This window comes from Fistularia commersonii, chromosome 17 (assembly GCF_037954325.1).
Source record: "Fistularia commersonii isolate RoL2024-O1a breed Wild chromosome 17, RoL_Fcom_v1.0, whole genome shotgun sequence".
NCBI lineage: Eukaryota > Metazoa > Chordata > Actinopteri > Syngnathiformes > Fistulariidae > Fistularia > Fistularia commersonii.
In genome coordinates this window covers 16,826,906-16,839,850 of record NC_141300.1, presented here as the reverse complement: position 1 = coordinate 16,839,850, position 12,945 = coordinate 16,826,906, and the positions used below count along the sequence as shown (strand labels likewise).

General features: G+C 47.7%; 1 protein-coding gene across 1 annotated transcript; it reads left to right on the top strand.

The window, feature by feature from the left end:
* The first annotated feature begins 5,673 nt into the window (after nt 1-5,673).
* On the top strand, nt 5,674-9,094 carry ankrd34c (ankyrin repeat domain 34C). Its single transcript, XM_086163225.1, has 2 exons — nt 5,674-5,893; nt 6,713-9,094. The coding sequence occupies exon 2, from the start codon at nt 6,765-6,767 to the stop codon at nt 8,376-8,378; it is 1,614 nt and encodes a 537-aa protein (XP_086019351.1). The 5' UTR covers nt 5,674-5,893; nt 6,713-6,764; the 3' UTR covers nt 8,379-9,094.
* Nucleotides 9,095-12,945: the final 3,851 nt, after the last annotated feature.

Genomic DNA, 12,945 nt, shown 5'->3' with positions numbered 1-12,945 from the left:
CTCGCTGATGTACCCGCGTCCTCTGCAAAACTGACAGATATAACAGTTTGCGATGACTTCGCGGCGCCTTATTGCGAAACACCGTCAGCGCCGAAATGTTCCTGAAGCCACGCTTCAGAACGACGCAAAGCGCGCGTGTCGTCGGGATGGAAACACTCCGGGAATAAGCGGGCCGCTCCGAAACGTCGGGGAAAAAGTCTAGACGGGGTCTTCTATTGACGGCCGTGTGTTTTCTCCCCCGCCATCCATTAGATAACTTCTCGGTGAGAGATTTTACCGCGCTGCACTCATTGATAAACATTTGATTCGCGAATAAGGGTGTGACGGATCCCTCCGAAACCCAATTCTGCCGCTAATTACCTCTGTCGATGTCGGAGGCGACCGGGCAGGACCTTCTCGGGCCGCCTCGGATGAAACGGCGAAGCGTTTATTGAGCGCGAGCCGCGGGAGGAAACGGCATGTGGGCAAAATGGAAGCGATGGGATCGGATAGTGACGGTCAAAATTCTTAATGATGTTCCTCACGCTGTCGGCCGCGGACACGTCTTGACCATTTGATTACTGACAGGCCATTAAGGTGCCTTCTATTCCGATATCCAATTAAAGGCTCGACAAGAACCCCTAATAAGTGGGACGAGTTGGTAAGCAACCCATTCTGGAGCTCGGAGCCCTCTGCTTCATTAGCAGGATGTTGCGCTAAAACAAAATTCAACACGATGGGCATCAAAGTGCCCACTATGCAGAATGAGTAACCAGCTCCTTATTAGATATGCAGCGATCTCCTTGGATACAGCCGACATACACAATGATCACCCAGCAAAACCGTCGCCTGTATAATGCCCTTGAATAATGCTCCACTCAATTACTACTTGCCAAATGGGCAGGTGTTGGTTTGCAGAGTGAGACGGAGAGGAACAGACGGAGTGACGAAGGGGAAGAAGGCAGAGGAGGAACCATTTCTGGGTTTCAGGAAGTATGAGGAACTGGCACTTATCAATATGTAAAGACCGGGGGTCTGAAAACGTGTTATATTTCACAGGACATACTCATGAGTGGATTGCTGGGAGTTGCAGCATATGTATGTGACGGCTCGGCGTCTTTTTTTTTTTTTTTTTTTTAAGCTGCACTGGAGGCATTTTCCTAACTCTGCGGAGGTAGGAGCGCGAGGCAGTCCGGCGCGAAGCTGCAGCAGAGTTCATGCCGGTTCACTGCTGTCGCGGCCCACACGTTTACGTGATACAATCAGAGAGACACCAAATGCCACGAGAATGTCAAACACGGTCTTTTAAAGAGGCGCAGAGGAAGAGGCACAAACAGCTCCAAAGTGACAGGGGATGTACGCCCAAGAAGATTTCTTTCCAAATGCAAATGGTGTTTTGGTAAGGGAGAGGACTGGCAGAATTAAAAAAAAAAAAAAAAAAAAATTAAAAATAAAACCCCATCGGAGTTAGCTGTATCAAAACAACTTGTTTTTCTGCGTACAAAAATGTCACACGATATCGTCTGAGACAAGTAAGGATGACTCATATCAATCGTACTGGAATGGGGATTCATCTGGGGTCAGTTCAGCTCCAGATGATATAAAATAGATCTCAAAAATGTGATACACATTTCTATTATGGAGCCTCTCTTGCCAACATCTAGCCTGTGAATCGCTTTTAAGTTGAAACGAAAAACATGCGCGCCGGTTTTCCATCGGTAAGGGAAGGATCCATCCAGAGTTTCCCAAAATAACAACCGGAACTCAACTATGTGTCTGATTTTGGTAGTTTCACGACATTCAAGCCAGGAAAGGCAAGTCCCACCTGGTTCATGATGATTGTGTTGCTTCCCACTTCTACTGCACAGAGAGACACACGACCATTCGTCCATCTGTTGTTCCTTCATTCACCCTTTCATTCCCACATCATCTAGAGACAATCATCTGTTTCATTCACAGCTCAACCAGCATCGACTCACTGCCTCATGGAATTTTGCAAAATCCGAACCACCTGATGCGCTTCGGCTTGTATGTCATCTTAGATGCGGTTTATCTACTATGCTCATTTTCTATCATTTCTTGTCTATTTGTTCATAGAGGTCTATTATTGATATTTACTATCTCTCTACTGCAGTGTTTCCCAACCTTTTTGAGCCACGGCACATATTTTACATTAGAAAAATCACACCACCAGATAAATATGTCAAAAACAGTTTTTAACAAATTAGAGTGAAACCCTAGTCTCAATTTACTTGGTGTGAAATCTAATATATCTAATATCTGTAGATTCGTCAAGTTGCAATGCTAATTTCCCACTGATGTGCAACTTTTCCAGAACACTTTTTTGCAATGTCCGAAGACATGTCATCAATATGTCTGAAAATGGTATTATTTGAGAGAATTCTGGCTATTTCTTTATCAACGCCAGAGCCGAGCTTTTCTTCTACAATGATTTTGCCGGCAGGTAGTATTAATGTTTTGCTGTTTGGACTTAGAGACGAGTTCAGCAACTTTATAGCAAGATTTCACTGCTTCCTCACTCGTCTTGGTAGTTTTCAACAACGCTGCCTGTTTGTTTACGCAGATACGAGTACTTTTTATTTTAAAAATGTATCACGCAAAGCGTCACTAATCACTCTGATACACAAATGCACAGGTTAATTCCATGGAATGGACACGCTGCCCACATAGACATAGGAAGACACATTATTTGCGTTGGATAAATAATTTTCGGACCAATCAGGTGAAAGTGGGCATTTTTCCACGGCCCACCTGATGATCTCTCACGGCACAGTGGTTGGGAAACACTGATCTACTGCTGATGGAGTGGAGATCAAAAAGTTGGAGGATTTCAGGTACGTCGGGTCAACAGTCCAGAGCGCAGGAGTGTGTGGAAAAGAGGTAAAGAAACAGATTCAAGCAGGTTGGAATGGGTGGAGAAAAGTGTCAGGGGTACAAAGAGATAGAAGAACATCAGCCAGAAGGAAAGGAAAGGTGGAGGAGAAACAGTCTGGAAACAGTGACACACAAAAAGACAGGAGGCGGAGCTGCGGGTGGTAGAGATGAAGATGTTGAGGTTCTCTTTGGGAGTGACCAGGATGGATCGGATCAGAGGGACGGCATGTGTTAGATGTTCTGAACATAGACTGAGATGGTTAGGATTATCGATATATTGGTAGATGGATGCTGGAATTGGAGGTCTGGAGGAAGTTGGATGGACGTGGTGAGAGAGGATGATCCAGAGAATAGGGTTAGATGGAGAAGATGGATTGGCTGTGGCGACCCCTGAAGGGAAAAGCCCAAAGGAGAAGAAGAAGAAGAAGAAGATCCGTCGACTGCGCATATCTCATACGAAACGTATGGCATTACAGCTGGAATCGCGGCTACCAGCTGTCTAGCGGGCCTCGGGAAACACATCCTGTTCCATTCTGTCAGAGTGCAATCACAATAAAAACCCAGAGACTCGACCATTCGCACGTCTGGACAATTTAGTGTCTCCTGCACGTTTGCGGACCGTGGGAGGAAACCCAGGCAGACACGGGGAGAACGTGCATCCCCACCGCTAATCCAACCAGAAACCTTCTCGCTGTGAGGCGGAGGCCCTAACCACCTTGCCGCCCACGATGAAAATATCCCCTTTCAAATATTTTTGGGCGATGTTGACGCCAGCAGAAGAATTATTGTCTGATGAGAGGTGGAGCTAAAGTAGCTGGAAATACCCGCCGGCTATTCCTGGCGCTGGTCGGTAATGACGGGTTGAAAGAAAACACACCGTTTGAATTCGCGACTGATTTTTCATTTCATTCAAATGCACATGGGTTCGACCCCCCCGAAGCACCGACATTAACCGTGAGGATTCAGGCTCGTTCACGTATTTAAAGTTCCCGTCGTCACGAGACCCCCGGACCTTAATGAGCGCCGATAACTTTTATCGGTACTTTATCGAGTTCCATAAATAGGCTGGCGGAGACGATTCGTCTGTGGAGTAAAAGTCTGTCAATTCAGATGGAAGAAAAGGTTATTTTTAGAAACGGCGGAGAGAGGAGGAGCAGCTGCGATGTAAGATATCTGAAAATGGAAACTGCTCCCTGGGGTGACAGCGCTTATTCTCTCCATTTTAATTATTTATCCCCCCCCCTTCCACCCTTTAATATACTGCAGACGACAGCATAAATAGGGTAAAGATCATGCTGGCTGAGGGTTGCTGACGTCCCCGCGTGTCCCTGTGCTGCCGACTGTGTCTAAACCGGGGAGTCTTCGCTTTGGTCTGGTCCCTAGTTTACCATCTCTTTGTGAACAGCAGGTCTCTCCATGATACAGCGTATTTCCAGTCAAGTGCATGAAATTGATTCTTTCACGCCGCGTGCACCCGAAAGGGAAAGAAAAAAAAAAAAAATATATATATATATACGTGTATTTGAAGTTCAGCGGTTCCGATTGTCCAAAAACTCTCAAAAATGGGAAACGTCTCACCCGGTCTGTCGCATTGAACAGCACAAAGGGGCGTCTTGCAAATAGCGTTTATTATAACAGGAAGGGACGACGGGGAGGCGCATGCTGATACACGCTGTTTTTGTGAGAACCCGTATTCCACGGAGCGTGTAAACAACATGTCCCCCGAGGACGGGGGAGGCAATCACAGGTGAGAAATCACTGTCATCGTGGAGGACTGGAGTCCTGAGACGTCAAGTGTCTGGATGGCTTATAAGGTGATTAGTCCCGGTCTCAGAGGGGAAAGAGCCGGGGTCAGAGGACCGATGATCGACCGGTGGCGGTTCGCTGCTTACTTGTGCAAATGGAAAGGAAAAAAATATATATACATATTCCTGCAAATGCCGTAAAAGCCTGGTGGGATGTGATCCGTCTGATTTACCTGTTCCTTGCAGGGGCTGAGAACATCACTGCTCTCATTAGAAACTGCTTCTGTGCTGTCTCATAGCAACCTAAAAATAGAAATGTCCCTATTAGGGCTGCATGGCTGCGATGGCTGCTACAAGTTTTTTGGCCTCTTTAATTGTGCAGTAAAACAGGGAAGGGATGGGGATGGGAGGGTGGAAATGTTTTGCATCGGCTCTTCCGGGTCACGTGATTATCGGTGTCACAGACGGTCAGTGGCATGTTTGTTTTTTAAATTTTATTCAGTTTTTTTTTTTTTTTTTGCAATTTCCCAAAGGGATTATAATGAAAACGATTGTTATGTAAACCGAGTGTGACTGACACACACACACACACACACACACTTTTCTTCATACTGCATGGCTGAGAAGACGACTTTAATCACGCATGAAATATTAAATCTTATTTACACACACAAAATCAAATTTACATAGCATCGGCTGTTTTTGGAGAGCGTACCTGCACGCATGCGGCTTTTGTTTACAATTATAACCAACGTCACACATGCATACAGGTGTATAATCACACACACACACACACACACACACATGCACACACACTTGGAGCATCTGCATGTGTCTGAGTGGCGTCGGATCAGTGCAGCGGTTCTCCCATCAGACGCCGTGTATTTTTGGCCGTGACGTCAAGAGTGCACACGTTTTCATTCAACAAGCAAGAAAGTAAGTTATTTATAACCCGCAGCGTCTCCGGGTTGTGATCCTTGAGTGCGCAGTGAGAGGAAATCCAGCCTATTGGACTGATGCGCTGCGCCTGCACAACAAAAGCCGCGCCGCACACGGGTTATGGTGCCAGAGAGCCGCGGCTCCCCACGCCAGCCAGGACGCGTGGAAGGGGAGCGGGAGAACAAATAGTAATAGTCAAAATAATATCTTAGAAAATTGCGAGGAAAAACACTTTCATCAAGTATTAGAATTTATCCCCGCATTTTTTATTTCCATTTTTTTTTCTCGCTCCTGTGACGAGCACTTTGGTCATGGAGACTCCGTCCTTTCACCAGGTAAGATTAACCTGCAAAAAAAAAAAAAAAAAAAAAGTTGGATGTGTTTATCTATTTATTCATCGGTGTTTTCATTCATTTATTTATTTTAATTTATTATTTAGTAGCAAATCGTCGCCGTGCGAACTTGGGCGTCGCGTCCCCGCGTTTCTTTTCTCCTCATCTCAGATTGAGATTTAAAATCGGCTCAGCCGACGGTTCACGTCGAGATTAAACGTCGGATTTTTCCACGCCGAGATCCAACACGGGTGGGAGTGGAGTGGAGTGGAGTGGAGTGGAGGGGGGGGTCGTCGGAGCGTCTGCGCCCCGGAATCCAGCACCGCGGACAGCGACACTTGCAGCGCCACGTCCGCTCCCAGAGCCGCCTCGATAAATATGAGAAAATATTTAAGAGTAAAATAAAAAAGAAATATCCGTCTGCGCTGACCTGAAAGCATATTATATAATATTTATACATTTATTTAATATCATGGTGCGTGTACGTGCTCACGGTTGTTCCAAGTGCCTCGTCTGTAAATTGGAGAACAGACGAAAAATAAAATGTACACGGATAAACAAGACATTTGGGGCTTTTTAAGCGTTTACTCGTTCTTTCCTGCGTGCATAATTGAGAATAAAAAAATGAAATTGAGTCTATATTTTACACTTAACCCCAATTTGCCGCGTTATTAATATTCTATCTCTTATGTGATGACTGTTGTAAAGTTGAATTGAGTGGTTTGTGTTGTGAAAGGCTGCCGCCTGCTGGGGAGCGCCGGGCGGAGCAGGGGCGAGGGGTGAGTTTATGGGATGTAACCGCCTTGGATCGTGTGTTCAAAGGGTCACCAGCAGTAGATTTCGCTCCCAGCGAGTAGGTGATCTCGGCCGGGAGATGGCGGACATCCTGGAGCTGCGGACGGACGGGAACTCGCTCCTGAAGGCGGTTTGGCTGAAACGTCTGAGACTCACCCGGCTCCTGCTGGAGGGCGGCGCGTACATCAACGAGAGCAACGAGCGCGGGGAGACGCCGCTCATGGTGGCCTGCATGTCCACGCACGGCGACCAGCAGAGCGTGAGCAAGGAGAAGCTGGTGAAGTACCTGCTGGACAACCAGGCGGACCCCAACATCCAGGACAAGGTGGGCAGGACGGCGCTCATGCACGCCTGCATCCACAAGGCCGGGCACGAGGTGGTGGATCACCTGCTGAGCAACGGAGCGGATCCCAGTCTGGAGGACAGGAGCGGGGCCTCCGCTCTGGTGTACGCCATCAACGCCGACGACAAACAGACCCTGAAGCTCCTCCTGGACGCGTGCAAGGCCAAAGGCAAGGAGGTCATCATCATCACCACCGACAAGTCGCCGTCCGGCACCAAAACCACCAAGCAGTATCTGAACGTCCCTCCGTCGCCGGAGCTGGAGGACAGGTCCTCCCCGGCCTACTGCGCGTCTCCCTCCGATATCGACGTGAGCGCTTCGCCCGCGGCCGAGCACGAGACGCAGAACACGGTGTTCAGCTTCCAGACGAAGCTTAAAAGCTCCTCCACGGCGGCGAAGATCGCCAACGGGCCGGCGTCCCCGACCCGTCGGCCGGTCAACCCCAAGCGCGCGCGTTTACCTCAGCTGAAGCGGCTGCAGTCGGAGCCCTGGGGGCTGATCGCGCCCTCCGTCCTGGCCGAGAGGGCCGCCGTTCTCGAGGAGAGCAAGAAATCCAGCTCCGACGAGGAGGCGGTCGCGGGCATCAACGGGCTCTCGCTGAGCAAGAGGTCGGCGCTGTCTCGACAGAGCAGCGTGGACGGGAAGGACGGTCTGTTCCCGCCGGTGGGCGAGCAGCCCTGCAAAATGACGACCTCGCTCTCGGTTCCCCTGACGACCAAAACGTCCTACGAGAGGTCTCTGGGTCAGCATCAGCCGCTGGCGCGGCGCAGCACCGTACCCGCGGAGCAGGAGGGTGGCGGCGGCGGCGGCGGCGGCGGCGGCGGCGGCGGCGGGGCGTCCGTCCCGAGAGACGCGACGCATCGCAGGCGACTGGGGAACGATCACTACGACTCGGACTCGCAGCTCTACTCGGACTCGGCCGCGCTGGACTCCCCGAAGGTCCCCGTGGAGCGGCGGAAACTCAACACCTCCCCTTTGGCGATGCTGACCAGCTCCAGGGAGTCCCTGGACAGCAACGCCAGCACGTCCTCGCCCAGCACGGCGCGCCGGCGTGCGCCGGGCCTCCTGGAGCGGAGGGGCTCGGGCACCCTGCTGCTGGATCACATCTCCCACACCCGGCCGGGACACCTGCCCCCTCTCAACGTCAACCCCAACCCCCCCATCCCGGACATCGGGGCCAGTAGCAAGCCCTCGTCGCCTCTGGCCACGGGGATCCGACCCATCGTGCCCGTGGCGCCCAACACACCAAAGAGAGGTGGCCTGAAGGCCAAGAAGAAGCTGGTTCGAAGGCACTCTATGCAAGTGGAGCAGATGAAGCAGCTCTCGGATTTCGAGGAGCCGGCTCACTAGTTAGCGCCCATGTTTATGCAGCACAAATCGCCGGGGTTTAGAAAATGTCGCCAGGAGCAGCGGGTTCGGTCGCGGAGCCTCGCGGCCATTTCGGTGTCGAGTAAAGTTCCGGTCCGCCTGTTTTTTTTTTCCAGAGATGACATTCGAATCGAGCAATATAGGTAGTTTCTCGCTGTGCTGCGCCCCGCCCGCCGTTACCGATTAGCGTTTGACTCCACAGCCGCTTGATATGTATTATTTTTTTTGAATGTAAATGCCAAAATATGGTACTTTCCGTGTGTGCGAGCGCCCGGATATGATAAAGTACCGCGTTCGGGGAAGTGCACGTGTACTTAGCGCCGTCGATGAACTCAACCCGGATTTTAAATGAAAAAAAAAAAAGAAGGTGATACATTTGAAATGTAGCTTCGAGTGACGGGAGGTTTCGACTGTTTGTAGCAAATCTGTACAAAGTGCCTTTTCCAGATCTAAAGAATCCTGGAATGGAAACATTGGGTGCGCGAGTGTGACGTGAGCGACATGTGTTACTTTTATTTCAGGCGTCTCGTGACGATGGACTAATGATGTGAGAGAATGAATATCATGCCTTAAAAAAAAAAAAAAAAAAAGCAAGTAAAACAGTTAAAACAGTTGTGTCCTGCTCGGAGGTGTGTGTGGGGGGGGGGTGTATTGCCATTGCCAACAAATTTATACACACACACACACACACACACACACACACACACACACAAAAAGATTCCATGCACGTGATATTTTCTCAGTTCCGGTAAACGGGGGTTTTCGTCCACACAAACATCGGCGGTACCTGTAAACAAATGTCATTTCACAATTTCACAGCAATGGCAATCAAACTAAAGATCATACAGCTTCCATGTAACTTACCTGTGAAGAAGTTCTTCTGTCAAAGGAAAAAAAAAAACAAAACAAAAAAACAAAAACAAAGAATATATAGTCTATAGTATTTTTGCTAGTAGTTTGTTGTATATTCAGAATAAATGTTTATCACTTGTGGATCCCCTGGTTTTTCGGCTCTTTATTTGGAGTAGCCGTTAGCCGCGGCGCCGGGCCTCGACTTCGGGGGCCGCGGCCGACCGCCGCCGCCGCCGTCCCTCCACGCCGCCGCCATTATGTCGGCACGTCTGCAGTGGAACGACCCAATCTTCCACGTAGAGAAGGTCCGGACCGCTCTCTTCGAGGTGATTCACAGAAACCCCACTTTTTTTGAGTTCTGACCTCAATGAAAGATGGAACGAAATCTCGCGCGTGAATGCGATGCAACTTTAACCGAGATGGCGAGGAAGTCTCTTCTGTCGTTTCGAAAACACGATCACGAAAGGTCTTTTGCGTTCAATTTCTGCCAAAACATCGGAAATGTTAGTTTCCTGCCTCGCGAGCGGCGTTTTCTGTCCTCTTTCAATTTTGGTTTCCAGATTCTTTTCCTCTTCCATTCCTCTCCCCCCGTTTTGCTCCCGTCCCGTTTCATTTGGTTTCCTGCGTCTTTGTCCGCCGGGTCTTCCTCACTTCCTGTTTTACTTTGACAGACCCGGCGTGCGTCTCGCTCGGTCGGATTTGCTTCCTGTCTTTGTTTTCCCCTCAACGTGATATCAACCTCTCCTCCAATCAGCGACCAACTATGTCTCCTTTTTTGCACGAGTAAAGTCGGTATTTAATCCCTTTCATTTTCTTCGGTTTCCGTCGGGTTCCCAGTTTGGTTGAATGGTTTTTTTCTCTTTCTGTCTCAAAGAAGCTCCTTCTTGATGGGAAACAATACCGATTTATTTATACAGCTTTCTCCCACTGATGGAAGCGACTGCCAGGAGGGTCGGCCAGTTATTTTGACATGTATTTTCCCCAACGCGGGACGAATTAGAAAAACATGGCACCGAACACATCCAGTACGCTTAAAACACAACGTTATTGTTGTCAGACGTGGTGTGTGTGTGATACTGGATGGTGTTGGACTGGTTGGAATGCTTCCCTGCGGCGGCTAATTTATGGATTTTGGGAGGCTAATGAGCTTCGCGCCGACAAAATATTTAGCCTCGTCACATCGGACCGATGAAATGTCCGCGAAATTCTGAGGCTGTTAAATTCTGACACCGAAGAAGACGACTTTAACGGTTTTAACGCGCGGGAGTGACGACCAAGATGGCCGTCAGCCCGAGGAGGACAAAGCGGGGATAGAAAATAGATGGATGGACTTTTCCTTGTCTTATTTAATATTCATCTTATTGAAAGTATTTCCAGCACGCATTCGTGGATGTTACTGGTATGTATTTCATTAAAAGTTAAAAAAATGGATCTACGTAGATAGCTTATGTTACAGCGTGGCCTATATACTGTATGTACACATTGATTTATTTTGTTATTTTTAGCCGGTGCAGCTTCTATTCAGATGCGCTCAATAGTTCAGAAATTACGGTATATTCAGCCACACTGATTAAAAAAATATATCTGAATCATGAAATGGTCTTGACTTAAAGGGTGCAAATAAGGCTTTTATATTCAGGAAATGAAAACGGGTTGAATTTTTTACTGCAGTCGAGTTCAACATGTTGGACCTGAGGACACTTAGGAATTATAAAGAATTGAAAGTAATGGATAAGATGATCATAGTTACGTTTTATCTGTAATACAACCTCCATCCATCCATCCATCCATCCATCCATTCATTATCCTGACTTTTATTGGGCGCCAGTCAATCACAAGGCCTCATATGGAGACCATTCACTCTTTTTTTTTATTTCTTATTTAATTCTTATTAGCAGACTAACTAAGTATCATGTAAATTGAACAAAATGAAACATGCAATTTCAATATTTACATTTTTTTGGCATGTTATTTCAACTTTAAAATAATTAATGTTCATGTAAATGTACTGGCATTATTTTGTATGTAATCATCCATTCAAAATTAAACCATAGGGAAAAAAAAAGGAGTTTCTAAATTCAAAATTGACTGAAAATACTTGTTGAAATATTCAAAGACAACAGAAATGCGCGCTGTAAAATGCCCTTGACACATGTCAGGACGTTAGTCTCCTTCACGTGATACATTAACGCTAATATTAAACCCACGAGCTCGCAGAATGAGTAAAAAACAGATCGGAAAGGAGACGGTAGAAGAGCCTGCGACCACTAAGAAAAAGAAATTTAACACACAATACCAGGAGACCTGCTTAAAATACGGATTTATCGCGACAGGTGATGCAACCTTTGGAGTATTTTGAAAGAAAAAAGCAGGAACATCTATATATTGATATTAATATGTGTTTACCCGCCACACTTTAGAGGCCGGTCCGTGTAAAAAATGTCTGAAATTAAACCGGTTTGTGGTGTAAAAAAGCAGGGACCTTCCCGCTGTGTGGAGAAAACATCATTTTCAATATTCATCGGCTAAAAGTGAATCTTTTCCGTTCAGTATTTACCCCGAGCTTAAGAGCTCGATCGGTCTGCCCGGTCTGAAATCCTTTTCTAAGATCTCGCTCGCCGTTTCCAGATCTTATTGGGTTGTGCAACAATTTTTGACCCTGGAGTGTCGAGACCCACGCTTTTCTTGCGTCTCGCCCAAAAGGATCCAAAGATTTGTCCGCGGTCCAACTTCTAAAGAGTACGATTATGAGCGATATCGCGTCAGCGACATTAAAAGCCGGAATTATTAATACGGACTAAGTGCTGCTAAATCAGAGGGCCTGGTTCTGAACGGTAATGGGACCGCAAAGCTCTGCTGCTTTTTGGATTGTTACTCATCCTTCGGCCGTTTAAAGGTCGGCGCGAGGATACGGTTGGAAAGTTTGAATGATTTTTTTATTGCCTCCCCGATATTTGCAGTATTCGTACCTTTCACGTAAAGTTACGCCGTCTGCCAAGTCGACAGCACTTTTGCCCGAGACTCATTTCCCCTTGTTTATATCAGGGCGGTTCCTGCGAGACGCCTGCTGGTGTTCTTCCTCTGTCGGGTTGGTAAGTTCTCTCCGACTTCCTCCCGCAGCCCGAAAACACGCTGGTTTTTCATTGAAGACGGCTGTAATTGCAGATATGAAAGAAAGAGGAAACGAGCGAGCGATAGTATCTCTCCAATCGTGCCGCCCCGCCTCCTCCGCTGTGCAGAAATGAAAGAATGAATGAATAATTGACAATGAAGACACCGATATGTTGCAAACTTCAGCTTTTTAAATGGCTGGCATGACAACCGGCCCATTGTCTGGTGTCGGTACAGACGCCGTCCATCAAAATTACAGCTGCAAGTCCCAAGACTGAGCACGTCATTCACCCATTACGACAAAACGTTTATTCACATGAAGAGCCGCGCGTTCGTCGTAGCGTTTCACGCCTTCGAAAGGACATTTTGAACACGCTTGCAAAATAACGCTAATAAATGCTTTTTTGAAAAGCGCACGCCGACAAAGCCCTTCGCCCTTCACCGAGAGAAACGTCGACATCGGTCTGATTCTGATCCCTCAGATCATTCTGGTTAATTACATGCTCATTGTATATCTTCAAAGCTATCTGCGGCCCTTTCTCATTTGCAAAATGGTTCGTAATACGCCTCGTATAATGAGTTTTTT

Bases quoted from the DNA above. Each gene is read 5' to 3' on its own strand.
- ankrd34c (XM_086163225.1), top strand. From the start codon at position 6,765: ATGGCGGACATCCTGGAGCTGCGGACGGACGGGAACTCGCTCCTGAAG.